General features: G+C 44.3%; 1 protein-coding gene across 3 annotated transcripts in view; it reads right to left on the bottom strand.

Moving 5' to 3' along the window:
* Positions 1 to 5,442: 5,442 nt before the first annotated feature.
* Positions 5,443 to 12,084, bottom strand: part of KDM1A (lysine demethylase 1A) — a 52,935-nt gene continuing 46,293 nt past the window's right edge. Inside the window, exons 16-21 of one of the 3 annotated variants that reach the window (XR_014785128.1) lie at positions 11,783 to 11,970; positions 10,990 to 11,104; positions 9,592 to 9,719; positions 8,871 to 9,160; positions 8,003 to 8,149; positions 5,927 to 6,498 (exon numbers count right to left, since the gene is read on the bottom strand). Coding sequence is in view for 2 of the 3 variants with exons in the window: in XM_084815511.1 (XP_084671637.1) it covers positions 6,313 to 6,498; positions 8,003 to 8,149; positions 9,592 to 9,719; positions 10,990 to 11,104; positions 11,783 to 11,970 (764 nt within the window). In the remaining variant the exon portion in view is untranslated. Of the gene's footprint in view, positions 6,499 to 7,128; positions 7,251 to 8,002; positions 8,150 to 8,870; positions 9,161 to 9,591; positions 9,720 to 10,989; positions 11,105 to 11,782; positions 11,971 to 12,084 lie in introns of those variants that run through there. The other 2 variants (XM_084815511.1, XM_084815512.1) reach the window with 2 other exon arrangements.

Below are 12,084 nucleotides of genomic sequence, written 5' to 3'. Positions count from 1 at the left end.
TGCAAGGGAGGATCAGCAGGCAGGAGGGAGGGATGCTGAACTTCTCCCCTGCTCACCTATACTCACACCACTTTTTTCTGCTGCCCAGGCAACTGGGAGCAAATATGGGGAGAATTTTTTACTCTGGAGGTGGGAGAATCATGGGGTGGGAAATGAGTTAATCACCTTTCCATCAGTTCTCCCTTGCAAATACATCTTGTCTCTCCCCCCAGCCCTGCCCCACCCTCCACTCTCACATTAGCGTTAGGAAGCAAACACAGGTTTGGGAACACTATTGATCCTGTGTAAGGTCCCATTGTGCCCCAAGACTTGCATCTAAAGTCTGTTTTAACAGTAGAATTTGAAGAGCTTCTCTTTTCAGCTCCCAGCTCCATGGGAAAGACTTTCCATTCCCCCAGTTCTTTTGCCAGTCTGCTATCAGCAACCCTCGTCGTTCTTCTCAGGAAGGTGGCTGTTGTGTGTGCACTCCAGATTAGTCAAAGCCATAGTACCAGCGTCCCTCTGTTTGCAGAGAGCAAATCAACACGCAAATCAATTTCTCCCTCTCTTGTTCTGCCTCCAGCCCATGCCTGGCTTTCCTTTGATAGGAGGTCCAACAGCTTGGCCTAAGGATGCAGCGTTGCTCCTTTTAGAAAGACTTGCCTACCCCTCTCTCGCCAAGCAAAGGTGAACAATCCAGACATATGCTGGAGGCAGCTCAGTTGCAATCCCCACCAACAGGCATCAGGAACAAAGTATTCTTTTATAAGTTAAGTGGGGCTGTCTCTCTGTCCAGGGCCAGAGGTGCATAAGCCCACATCCATTTCTCTCTCTCTCTCTCTCTCAGAGGTGCATAAGCCCACATCCATTTCTCTCTCTCTCTCTCTCTCTCTCTCTCTCTCTCACTCACACACACACACACACACACACACACACACACACACAGTTAGGTCTGGCCTACAACTGTTGCAAAATGAACAGCCTGGCTGACCTTTTGGAGTTTCAAACCAAGAGTTTGATTTGGGAACAAGGCCCGGCATTCACTCCTTTGCCTTGTAACATTTCAGAAATCATAGCTGAGGCTTGTCTGTGGCTCCTATTCTCTCCCTCACACACCATTTTTTTTTAATGTAGCACAGGTTTTTAAAAGGAGACATTTACTGCTCTGCTCCTTTACTATGTGAGGCACAGAACGTGGACAGTGGTACCTTTTGTTGGACAAGCTTTTAAAAGTGTCTGTAAGCTTCCCAGTAAGCAGGGCATCAAACATGAGTTTCTTGGGGTGGGTGGGGAGAATAGTTTACATGTCCCTGGTTTGGCTAATAAAAAGGTACTATTCCCACCTGTTCTTATCTCACAGTGGATGAGTGGAAGGTTGTGTGCCTTGTTTTTTGTTTTGTTTTTTAAACACAACAAACGACCAAGCTCTGTGCTTACAAAAGCTAAGTTCTACAGCATGTATAAATTACTTACATTTGCACATGTTTGATAATGTGTTCACCTGCAAGTTCCTTGGAAGGGCAATGCGCGATGGATTCTACTGAACCCATAAGCCGTGCCGGCTGAACAGCTTGCTCAGCAATTGAGATTATATCAAGTATTGCTCACTCACTTTTACACCCAGCTTCACAACCTTGAGATCTAGAACTTCATATTTCAAGCTCCAGTACCTTGGTGATACTGCCCCATTTTTATTCACAAACTATGGGCATGTCATAGTGCCCCTGTCCCAGGGCAATACTCATGGACTAGTTGAGATAAGAGCCATGCCACTCAGCTAATTCTCTTCCTTCCATTGATGGTAGCATGTTTACATAAAGGTAATTTCTCTCAGTAATAGCAGATCTGGGGAGGCTATTTTAAATTAACGAAACTTGCATGTGCTAACTGTGCCCATCAGGCGATGAACAGAGGCTTGCAAATTAATCCAAAGTAGGGTGTGTGTTTTTGCTTCACACACATACACGGACACACCAAAAGCCATTCCACTGTTGATTCAAGAAAGCACTTTAAGCACCTGAAACATAACACACGTCATCCATTCCTCTCAAGCTGGAAGCAACACTGATGTTGGAACTCAGCCTACTTGAAAATTAAAGCAACCCACCAACCGTGTATGCTGTGTGGCTATCCAAGCCATTCCTTTGGCAAAGTCATAGATGCCTATAATTTCCTGTGAGGGGCAGCAGCTGATGTGAAGTCCAAGACCCGTAGTGATTTATAAGTGATTTATAGCTCCTTCATAACATATTTATATGAAAATAAATTCCCCTGGAATTTGCTTATTGGTAAGTATATTAAGGATTGTAGCTTAAATGCCCCCCTTTCCTCCTCTGCATGATGAACTTGCTGTAATTTTCATTGCGCAATAACACTTGGGCGCCCTTAGAAACATCCTGTGATTTTCTAGTGCTGAAGCTACCCCACACCAAGGATAACAACCCAAGAGATATATTATTTCTTACAGGAAAGATTATCAGCATCCAACACTACATGGCTTTTCCCACAGGACCAGGAAAACCATCATTTCCTCCTCTTCCTCCCCCTCCCCCCAAAGCAATCGAGTTCTCTAAAGTTACATTGCTCGGGGCTGCCACTTAATTTAAAATGGCTACTTTCTGCATTACTGTATTCATAAGTTCAACTCCCACTCCAAACACATGCACACACTTCATGTCACGTGTGGATGGCACCCATGGTCACCCGTTCCTCCAGGATTCAAAGCTCAAGGCCAAAGAGCTTGATGATAGAGGTCAATAAAAATTTGCCCCCCTCTCCAAAATAAGGGTTCACATTTGCGCGGAGGAGCAGCCGCACCAGGGGGAGGCTGGGCTTTGTTCCTAGGCAGAGTCACTCTTAAAGATGGGATGGATGCTTTTCCCCCGTCAAGTGGACACAGCAAACATCCAGCAGCACACCTTCATCTCGGCAAACAACAAGCAACATCCATTTCCATCCGAACAGTCCACAATCTGACATAAAGGGGAAAACCAAGAGGCACCAGCTGTCTATTTCTTAGGGCCCTTATTTCTTACAATATACTTGAACAGCCGGGAAGCAGAGCAATGAAAGTAGTTTCCTTGAAATCAGTTTGGGAGCTTTTATAACATTAACCCCTGGACTCTGCTTCTGCTCTTTTTAATAGGGCCAGAATGGATCAGGTAGCTTGCCTCTTTTCTGTAGACACATTATAGAGTCCAGAGAGAAAGACTCAAAAGCAGGGGCCTCCAAAAGAGCTGGATCTGCCCTTGATTATGTTTTAGCCAGCTTGTTCACTATTTCAGGGTAGAGTGTTTCCTGTTTTGCTGTCCCCAGGGTCTTTTAATAGTCTTACATTTCACTAGGCATAGATAATGAATGTAAATATCCATTATAGTATAGGTTGGGGGTTATCTGATTAATGGCCCCATAAAAATCAGAGGATTATAAAACCCTACAGGGACCCTAACCCCGAGTGCAATAGGAGCTGATTGTATTATTGAACAGAGACTTGTTTGGCTCAAGTTGCACACTTTAAAAAGAAACAGCTGTAAAGTGTATTTGTAAATATTGGCCAGTGTTTGGGCAAGTTCATTTTTGTTTTAACTGTAGCATATATAAATACAGTAGGGAATCCCCCGGGGACTTTTCAAATGCTGAAAATGTGTGTGTAAAAAGAAGAAAAATCCAATGTTGTAATTGTCTGTGCTGCATGTGTTAATTTCATTTTCTGTCAAGAAGCGAAAAATGCAACTTCTTCCAACTGGAGGTTAGGAGAATTGTCCTCATGTGTAGGCTGCAGAGCGTCGCATCAGTTCTGCTCCTTCACCTTCCTTCATTGTGAAAAGCAAAGCTGCAGCTCCCATCAAGAGCCAGAGAGGGGCCATAGCCTTGTGGTAGAGCAGATGCTTTGCATGCAGAAGGTCCCAAGTTCTCCAAGATAGCTGCTGCTTGTCAGAGTAAACAGTACTTGCTAGATGACCCACTATAAGGCAGCTTAGTGCATTCATATGCCATTACGGGTCAAGTCTCTGATGTGATAAATTTGATGTCTTGAGTGCCAAGAATCTAGGGTTTTAGCCATAGGTCAATCAGAAGGGACCCTATACAGCAGGGCATTTCCTCTCAAGCTTTGGATCCCCGCCCCCAATGTGTATGAGATGGGAGGGGTTCACAGAGAGGCTTACATGCCTCCCCTCCATGCTGGGCATCAGCGGAAGAAGAGACCACAGAAGATTTTGCTGCTTGTTGAAACCCCAACTTGATATCCAAAGAGGGAAAAGGGGTGAAGGTACTGCTGTGCAGGGGTCATCCTTCCTCCTCTTTTTCTTTCCTCTTGGCTGGAGACCAAAGGAACTGCTCACCCTTTTTGCAGCTGTTGGAAGTGCAAGTACACTTTCCACGTCTGCACAAGGGGGGAGGCACTTTGGTCTTCCTGCCATTTATAACACTTGAGAATCCTTCAGATTGTGTGGAATGTATTTTTAAGAGATAAAAATATATTTTTTCTATTTGCTAATGTTAAGACTGGGTGGAAAGGGATTGCCAAACCCTGACATGTGAGTGCTACAGGCAGATGAGCATCTCCTGCCTTACATATTCCCTCACTTTCAGGTTAAGAAAAAGCAAGTGCAATTTAGCAAAGTGACGCGAGGTCCTCATTTGCCAGCCCTCCAAAATCCAGCAAACTACCAGCACTGTCTCAATCACTCCTCCCCACCTGACTCAAAAGGAAGCACTGTGGTGCTAGCATGTTCAGTTGGGGGAAGGCCCCCTCTTTCACCTTCCAAACTTGCCTGTGTACCGGACAGCAGGTGGTGCTGACCTGCCAGTTACACAGCAGTATGTCTGCATGCTATGTTGAAACACAAACGTTTGTCCGCATGGTATCTTCTGACTAATGCTGTCTGTTCTACAGTACATAACCAATAAAAACTATTTGCTATTCAAATGTGTGAATTACTTGAAGATAAAAGAGACCTGTTTCTTCTTGGGGAAAAAAAAAACCCTGGCCAGTATTGTACATCCTGCCCGAACATGCTGACTTTGTCAAAATATAGAAAACTGCATTGAATTGATCAAGATCCATGTTGTTGCAGACTAGTTAGCACTTTTAGGGCATTTTTAGACCTGTACGACACAGGTGCTATTCCTGAAGCTAAGCCCAACAATAGAATAGGGTTTTCAAGAGCACCTGCTTTTATGCACACCAGGATACAGCTTGCTGCCCACTTCCAACCACCCATGTCAGAACAGGGTTGAATTAATTTCTGTGCCCTAAACACTCATGGATTCAGAACCATGGCAAGACAAGTGGTTATGGGTGAGTGAGGAGCTGATGATAAATACTGCAGATGTTCAGAGATTGCCTGGCTGCTTCCAAACATGCATTCTAAGAAGGCTGGATACAGATTTTGTTTTTGAAATTAAAAGGTTGATTCTCATATAACTAAATACTAATTGGCAACTCTTAAGGGACAGTATGCAGTCCGATCGATAAGAGTTTACTTCTCTGAAAGAATATCATGACAAAACAAATATTGGCATTTCCAGTTATTGTGGCCTCCAATTTAGCTCTCTCTTGCATTGGCCTTTGATGTACTATGTAATAACTATACAAAGTATGACTGACCATTCCTTTAGCCTCCCAGTTCAAACTTTGTCTGCACCAACTATGATTATGCTTTAGCTTCTTAGCAAGAATCAACGTTTAACTGCAAACATCCCAGATTCAATATACCTACAAGTATCCATTTCTAATTGCCTTGGCAAAAAGGCAGTGTATAAATGCAATACGTAAAGAGCAATGGGTTACTGAGCTCCATCCCCCCCACACACACATTTGAGTGAGTCCACATCTGGCATGATGTGCAACGTCTTAGATGCACGTATGAAGAAGTAGGGCATGCTTTCCATTGCAGTCTAACAAAAAGGAAGGCTTTTGGTGTCTTGGGTTGTTTTGTTTTTTAAAAAAAGCTTTATTTTTTCTTTCCAAAACAAAATCCACTTAAGAAAATCTTACCTTAATTACTAACAGCAGCTAACTTAAAAGAGTTCCTAAACCCTGGGAAGAATCTGAACCAAACACACATCTGTACCAAAACAGATCCCACTCAAGAGAAACCAGGAGTCTGTATTCCACAGGACAAGCACCACTCCAGCAAACTGGGATTGGGCTGGAACTTCATGCTCAGACGATGGATGTCTTTGGAAGGCTGCCGAACGGGGTGATGCTTTTGACTCCTGGATACGCCTTTTAATTGGTAGTGCTACAGACCAGGAAAGCCATTTGCTTCTAACAACAAGTCCATGCAAGGCATTCTGAAGCCCCTGCACCACTTCCTTCTGGCATCCTTACATGGTAGAAGCCTGCTGTGCAGTTGCCACAGGAGTGGCTTGGCGAGGCAGAGTGTACATTGCACCGAGGAACTGGTCTGCAATGCGCCCCGCTTCTCTCAGTCCACTCAGCAGAGCTCCATGAACAGTTGCTGGGTAGTTGCGAATTGTATGTTCTCCAGCAAAGAACAGGCGAGGAATGGGCTAGAAAACAAATAGGTTGGCAATGTTATGAGAGCCCCTTTATACCTATTGAAGATAACGAAGCACATGCAAAATGAGGAAGGCTGCAGGAAAGCTGTTGTTTCCAACAATGCCCCCCTTCCTCCAGGATCCCAGACTGCTGGAGATTCAACATGGGAATGGTTTATTGTTTCTGCAGAAGCAGGCATGTTTCTGTAACAATTGCAAATCTGTCAAGCCTCCCATAGAGATGCCTGTGGAGGGGGCAGCAGAAAGGGGGGAGATCTTTTCGGGGTTCATTTTGACAGGTGGTCATATATATTCAATTTCCCTCCCTGTGGTATATGAGGAAGAGCAGAGTGCAAATTTAGCCACATGTTGCCATGAACCTGAAAACAGGCTCAGCATCTCAAGCTGGTTTGTATTGATTGTTTCTGCATGTGCTTGGGCAAAATGACTTAGCCCAAGTTTACTGGGGTAGGGATCTTGGATCGGATCCCTAAGTAGATAGCAGTCACCACTGTCATCTCTTATGCACCAGTCTCCAAGATATACCTTATTTTTAGCCTCGGTTTCCACTTCAGGAGTTTGCACAGAAACCCATGTGTGTGAAGTTTGTCCCTTCATTCCCCATTACTCAAACATCCTTCCCTGTCCGCCAAATGTGGACTGAAAGCCTGCAGGGCAGGGACCAGGTCACTTCTATAGCCTGTACTGCACCCAGCATTTGGCTGCTCCTAATAAATATTAATGAATAGCAAGGCTGTCAAGTTCTGTGGGGAAAAAGAAACCAAAGAATTGAAGAGTCCAAACTGCCACAGACAAGTAGAAAAGGTCATTTCAAGGAAGACTGATGTACATCCTCAACAAAGAGCAGCCTCCTACCAAGGCACCTGCAAGCTACAGAAGGAAGTAAAGTTATATCTCAGATTAAAATTATGAAACAAGGGAAAAAGTGCCAGAGTCAAATCAAAGTTTCTCAATTTCTGCTTCCTGGTGCTAAGATTTAATGCTGTGGTAGGCAGCAGTATTGCAACTGAAACTCTCTCCATGACCTGAGTTCGATCCCAGAGGAAGCCAGGTCTCAGGTAGATGGCTCAGGTCGACTCAGCCGTCCATACTTCCGAGGTCGGTAAAATGAGTACCCAGCTTGCTTGGGGAAAGGTAGTCAAGACTGGGGAAGGCAATGGCAAACCACCCCGCTATAGTCTGCCATGAAAACGTCAGCGTAAGCGGCATGCCTCTAGGGGTCAGTAATGCTTCACAGGAAGAACCTTTCCTTTCCTTTCCAGTTCTCCCTAGGGATGATGGAGAAATCTGCCGGGGACTCCAATAAGGCCAGATTCCCAAGAATCCGACCTGCAGAGTTTGCAGCGGAGTGGCTCCCCTTACCTTCGCACCCACTGGCCTCTGTGCGGGACAGCTTCTAGGTTTTAAACAGACAAGGTCCGCAAATGGCAGCTGCCCTGTGGTGAACCTCCCCCCCACTCCAGACTTCAGGGGGTTCACCCATCCCTAGTCTCACCTGTGGAGCTCCTGGAATGGCTGGTCCTGGAGTAATTGGCTGAGCCATCAAGTCATAATCATTTCCTGAAGATCCAGCTGCTACATAGGAATAGGATCCTCGGGCCCAAGGGTCAGCCCGCCAACGAGATACCACTGTCTCCTTGGGCTAAAACAGAAGGGGTGGGAGGAGAGAACAAATGCACTGAAGTGTTTTGGTCATTAATTGAGATCCACTGCAAGTAAGGCTTCATGAAGCCCTGGTACGAGGAGGCATGAGCATCTGCACATGCATATACACATGCATACAAAACATGCTTTTTACTAGGTTGAAAAAACCCTATACGAAACAAAAAACCTCAAAAGATACAGAAGTATTTGTCCAAAGATTCTCTTCTCAGCTGTGTTTTGAGAGGTGTAAGATCACTTAATACCCAGAAAGGGTAACTTACAAAGTGACTGCTGACATCACATCTCTTACCCCAATTTATGCAAATAGGAAAGGACTTTTTCAAGTTCATAAAAATCCCTTTTAGGAGCCAGCAATGTGTTTGGGATGCCATTGCCTGGGACTCAGTCAACCACTGTTATTATTTCCACTTAAATTCCCTCTCAAATTAGAGCTGAAAGCAGATTATATTAATAAAAAATAAGTAACACATCAGCAATACTAGCATTAAAACACTAAATTATCGAAATGTGAAGAGATTTCCTACATACAACTCCCTGTATGAGGATCTACTCTAACTTTCCCGGTGCTAATTTTGAATGTATAGAGTTTTTTTTACATGGAGGGGGCAAGTCAAGCATCCAGTCCCCCACCTGCATTATGAAGTAGTAAAAGTCCTACAACAGACACTTCGCGAGAGGGTCCCAATTGTGCATTTCACCTGTTAAATTTATGCAGAATGAGGTCTTCCACAACGAGTAAGCAAGCAACCAATTCCTCTGTCCTAATGATCTGCGAGAGTGCAATAAATATCACTGCAACCCAAGAGTAATGTGGGTTGGCATAAATGCTGGCATGCACCAGCTGAAGTGCATAGATGGGTAAAAGCCGTCTGTCTGGACCAAAAGATTTCTCATCACAAGGCTGACCAGGAGCGCTAATACCTCAGTGCATCACTGAGAGCAGATGTTGATGCTGCCCACTCTTCCTGCTTTCAAGGCCTGCTCATATCTGCAGAACAGAAAGCAGGGACATCCAAAGAGGGAGAGAGGGACAGGCAGACAGGAAGGGAGTTGCTCCCAGTTAATGGCAGAAGGTGGCAAAAACAAAGCAAGCCTAAAGAAGTGAATACGCAGTCCATATCTAGCCTAAGTTATACATCATAGAGGTTTAACCTATTAAAAATATAGCTGTGGCCTTGAAACAGCACTCTTTCCCTCATTTTAGGAACAGCTTCTCTCTGTTTTGAAAAGTCTGGTCCAAAACTAAATCCCTTTAATGAAGTTGCAAAACTCGATCATGATAAAGGTAGGTAGACAGAGCAGCTCTTTTTATGGTGCAGCAGCCTCAATGCCACACTGCACCATACAATGATACATATGCATTTATCAAGGAATTTGTGAGTTCTTGCACAGGTGGAACAAAAGGACTCAACATGGTACCTGAGGGACAGCACTGCTGCCAAAAATGCCCTTGAGAATTGCAAGGCAGCGCCCAACAATGACATCATCACTGATATTCTCCATGATTCCAGCTGCTTCACCTGCTACCAAGGCCAGAAGAATTGGTGCTGTGTGGGGAAAAGAGATTATTAGGACATCAGCAGACAGCAAACACTAGTCAACGGCTTTGGTTCCATCTTCTGTTTAAGAGTATTTTGTTACGTTCTTTGGCAAACAGCCTAAAAGTGGAACAGATTTCTCATGAAGATAAAGACCCATCAAAGAAACTGAGGGAGGTTGGAGGGGGAAAATTTTATCATCTGCAAAACAGGACATAAGGCAGAGAAGGTGTAGGGTGGGGGTAGGTTCCAGTCATTTGAAAAGGGGGGAGGGAGAATCAAACTGAGTTTCCTATTCAGTTATGTCTACTGTTTCTGGTTGCATCTGACTAAACATACTATCTCCAATTGAGAACAAAGAAAAGGGAACTCTCTCCTAATCAAATCATGTTCTGCTAGGGACCTTAAGGCATTCTTATACCATGGTTGCCAAAGGGCAGTCTAGCTCAGTGGCAGAGCACGTGCTTTGTATGCCAAATCTCCCAAGGTTAAATCTGGGAAATTCCCAGTTAAAAGGATCCAGTAGCCAACCTGAGACCTTGGAGAGCCGCTGCCTGTCAGAGGAGGCAATACCAGCCTAGATGAACAAACGGTCTGACCTAGAATAAGGCAGCTTCCTCTGATGCAAACACTGGGTGCTGGGTGTTCTATACGCTAAGACTTTTTCTATGTAGCAGTTTGCCAGGCAGATAAACTGCACTACTACCACATTTATACCCATATTGTTGAGACTCTATCAGTTCACAGAGGGAGGTGTGCAAGGCTTGGAAGGTCCAATCTACTCTGCCTTCTGATAATATTGGTAAGCCATGTTAGCTGATGGTCAGAAATGGTCAAATGACCTTCCTGTGCACTGATACCTTCAACCTATTACTCTGTAGCCTCTACTGAGGTGTTTATGCCACCCCATCAATGCAGATGTCAAAATCCTGCCTCTGGCTCCACACGCCTTCCTGTAACATGGCCAAACCCTACCAATTCCTCTCCTTTGAGGTCCCTGCAGCTGTGGAACTCCACAGCATTTCCTGTATAGTTGTTTGTTTGAGTTTCAAACAGCCCCAGCATACAGAACAAAAGTGCTTGAACGGAAGATAAACAAAAATATATACAAGCTGTAACAGGATATACTGGTTAACATTTTAAGAAGTTTGATTTCTGTTTCAAAGTGCTATCTTAAGACCTTACTATAAAGTATCCAGCAACTCCTGCTTAGGTAGATTAAAGTATTCTCCTGTTGCTCCCATGAAAACAACACAGTTACATGCTTTGCTGCAACTACCTTTGTAAAGATTCCAAAACAGGAAAAGCTCTCCTCTGCTCGCCGTTGTGCTGCCAACATGACCAAACAAATTAACACTTGGATCCCAAAATACACGGTCAAAACATAGCACAACCTAAAGAGAAGAGAAATGTTAGCATCTAGGAAAGACTATTTTGCATTACAGGTTGATTACATTTTGAAAAGCTTCAGAAAACAACAGGTATCTTTTTGTTCTTCCAGGAAATATTTCAGGCATTGACATGCACACATTTTATTATATATGAAACGCACACACATAGCAGGATATATAACGAAGGCTATGCAGCTATACGTAAGTTTTGAAAATGTCTCTCCAACTTGCACCCAAGATCCACTGTTATTCCCAGTGGTGTAGTATTAGGCAACACAAGAAGAACAAGCTGAGCCTTCTGATTCAATGTTGTGATGTGCTGAGGTCTGAGCAGGAATTGATTGATTGCATTTCTGTACCGCCCAATAGCTAAAACTGCTATGTAAAGTGCATGATCAAGAAAATCATGCCCTAGAAGAGACAAGCCGATCCCAGCACCTGAAGCAGGAAAGGTACAGGATTTTTCTATCTTCTAAAAGGAGAGATTCCGCTCCAAGCACCCTTAGAGGACTCCAGAAAAGGGTCTCTTGTATATACAAATGGTACTACGCTTTTATTCTCAGCTGTGGAGCACTGAAAGAAACTGAGGAAGAAAGCTCCCACCCATTCCAGTAGCAAGTAAAACTATAGCCATTATGCTTGTTCCCCTGCTACGCAAATCCCATGCGCATTTCAAATTACCTTGTTAAGGTTTCCAAATCCCATTCTCTGCACAGCAGATGTCTTCCACTCCGGAAGAGGAGGCACAAACTGTACCGCAGGAGGCTGCTGTTTTAGCACTCCCAAGGGAAGGGTACACAGAACAGCATCACACTTATAAATAAACGTCTGGCTGGTGGAGCGGGTGTTGACAGCTATCACTTCACATCCTGGTGAAATGGAACAGGGAGGCGGGGGGGGGAGAGATTGCCATGTAATCATGTGACTGCTATTATTGGATACATTTATAGGGGTGGAGACACCCTATAGGCTGCATAGACACC

Source organism: Heloderma suspectum, chromosome 10, assembly GCF_057233095.1.
Source record: "Heloderma suspectum isolate Gila_16-S chromosome 10, 16-S_ref, whole genome shotgun sequence".
Classification (NCBI taxonomy): domain Eukaryota; kingdom Metazoa; phylum Chordata; class Lepidosauria; order Squamata; family Helodermatidae; genus Heloderma; species Heloderma suspectum.
Note: the sequence above shows the minus strand (reverse complement) of the source record. Positions and strands in the feature narration are given on the sequence as shown.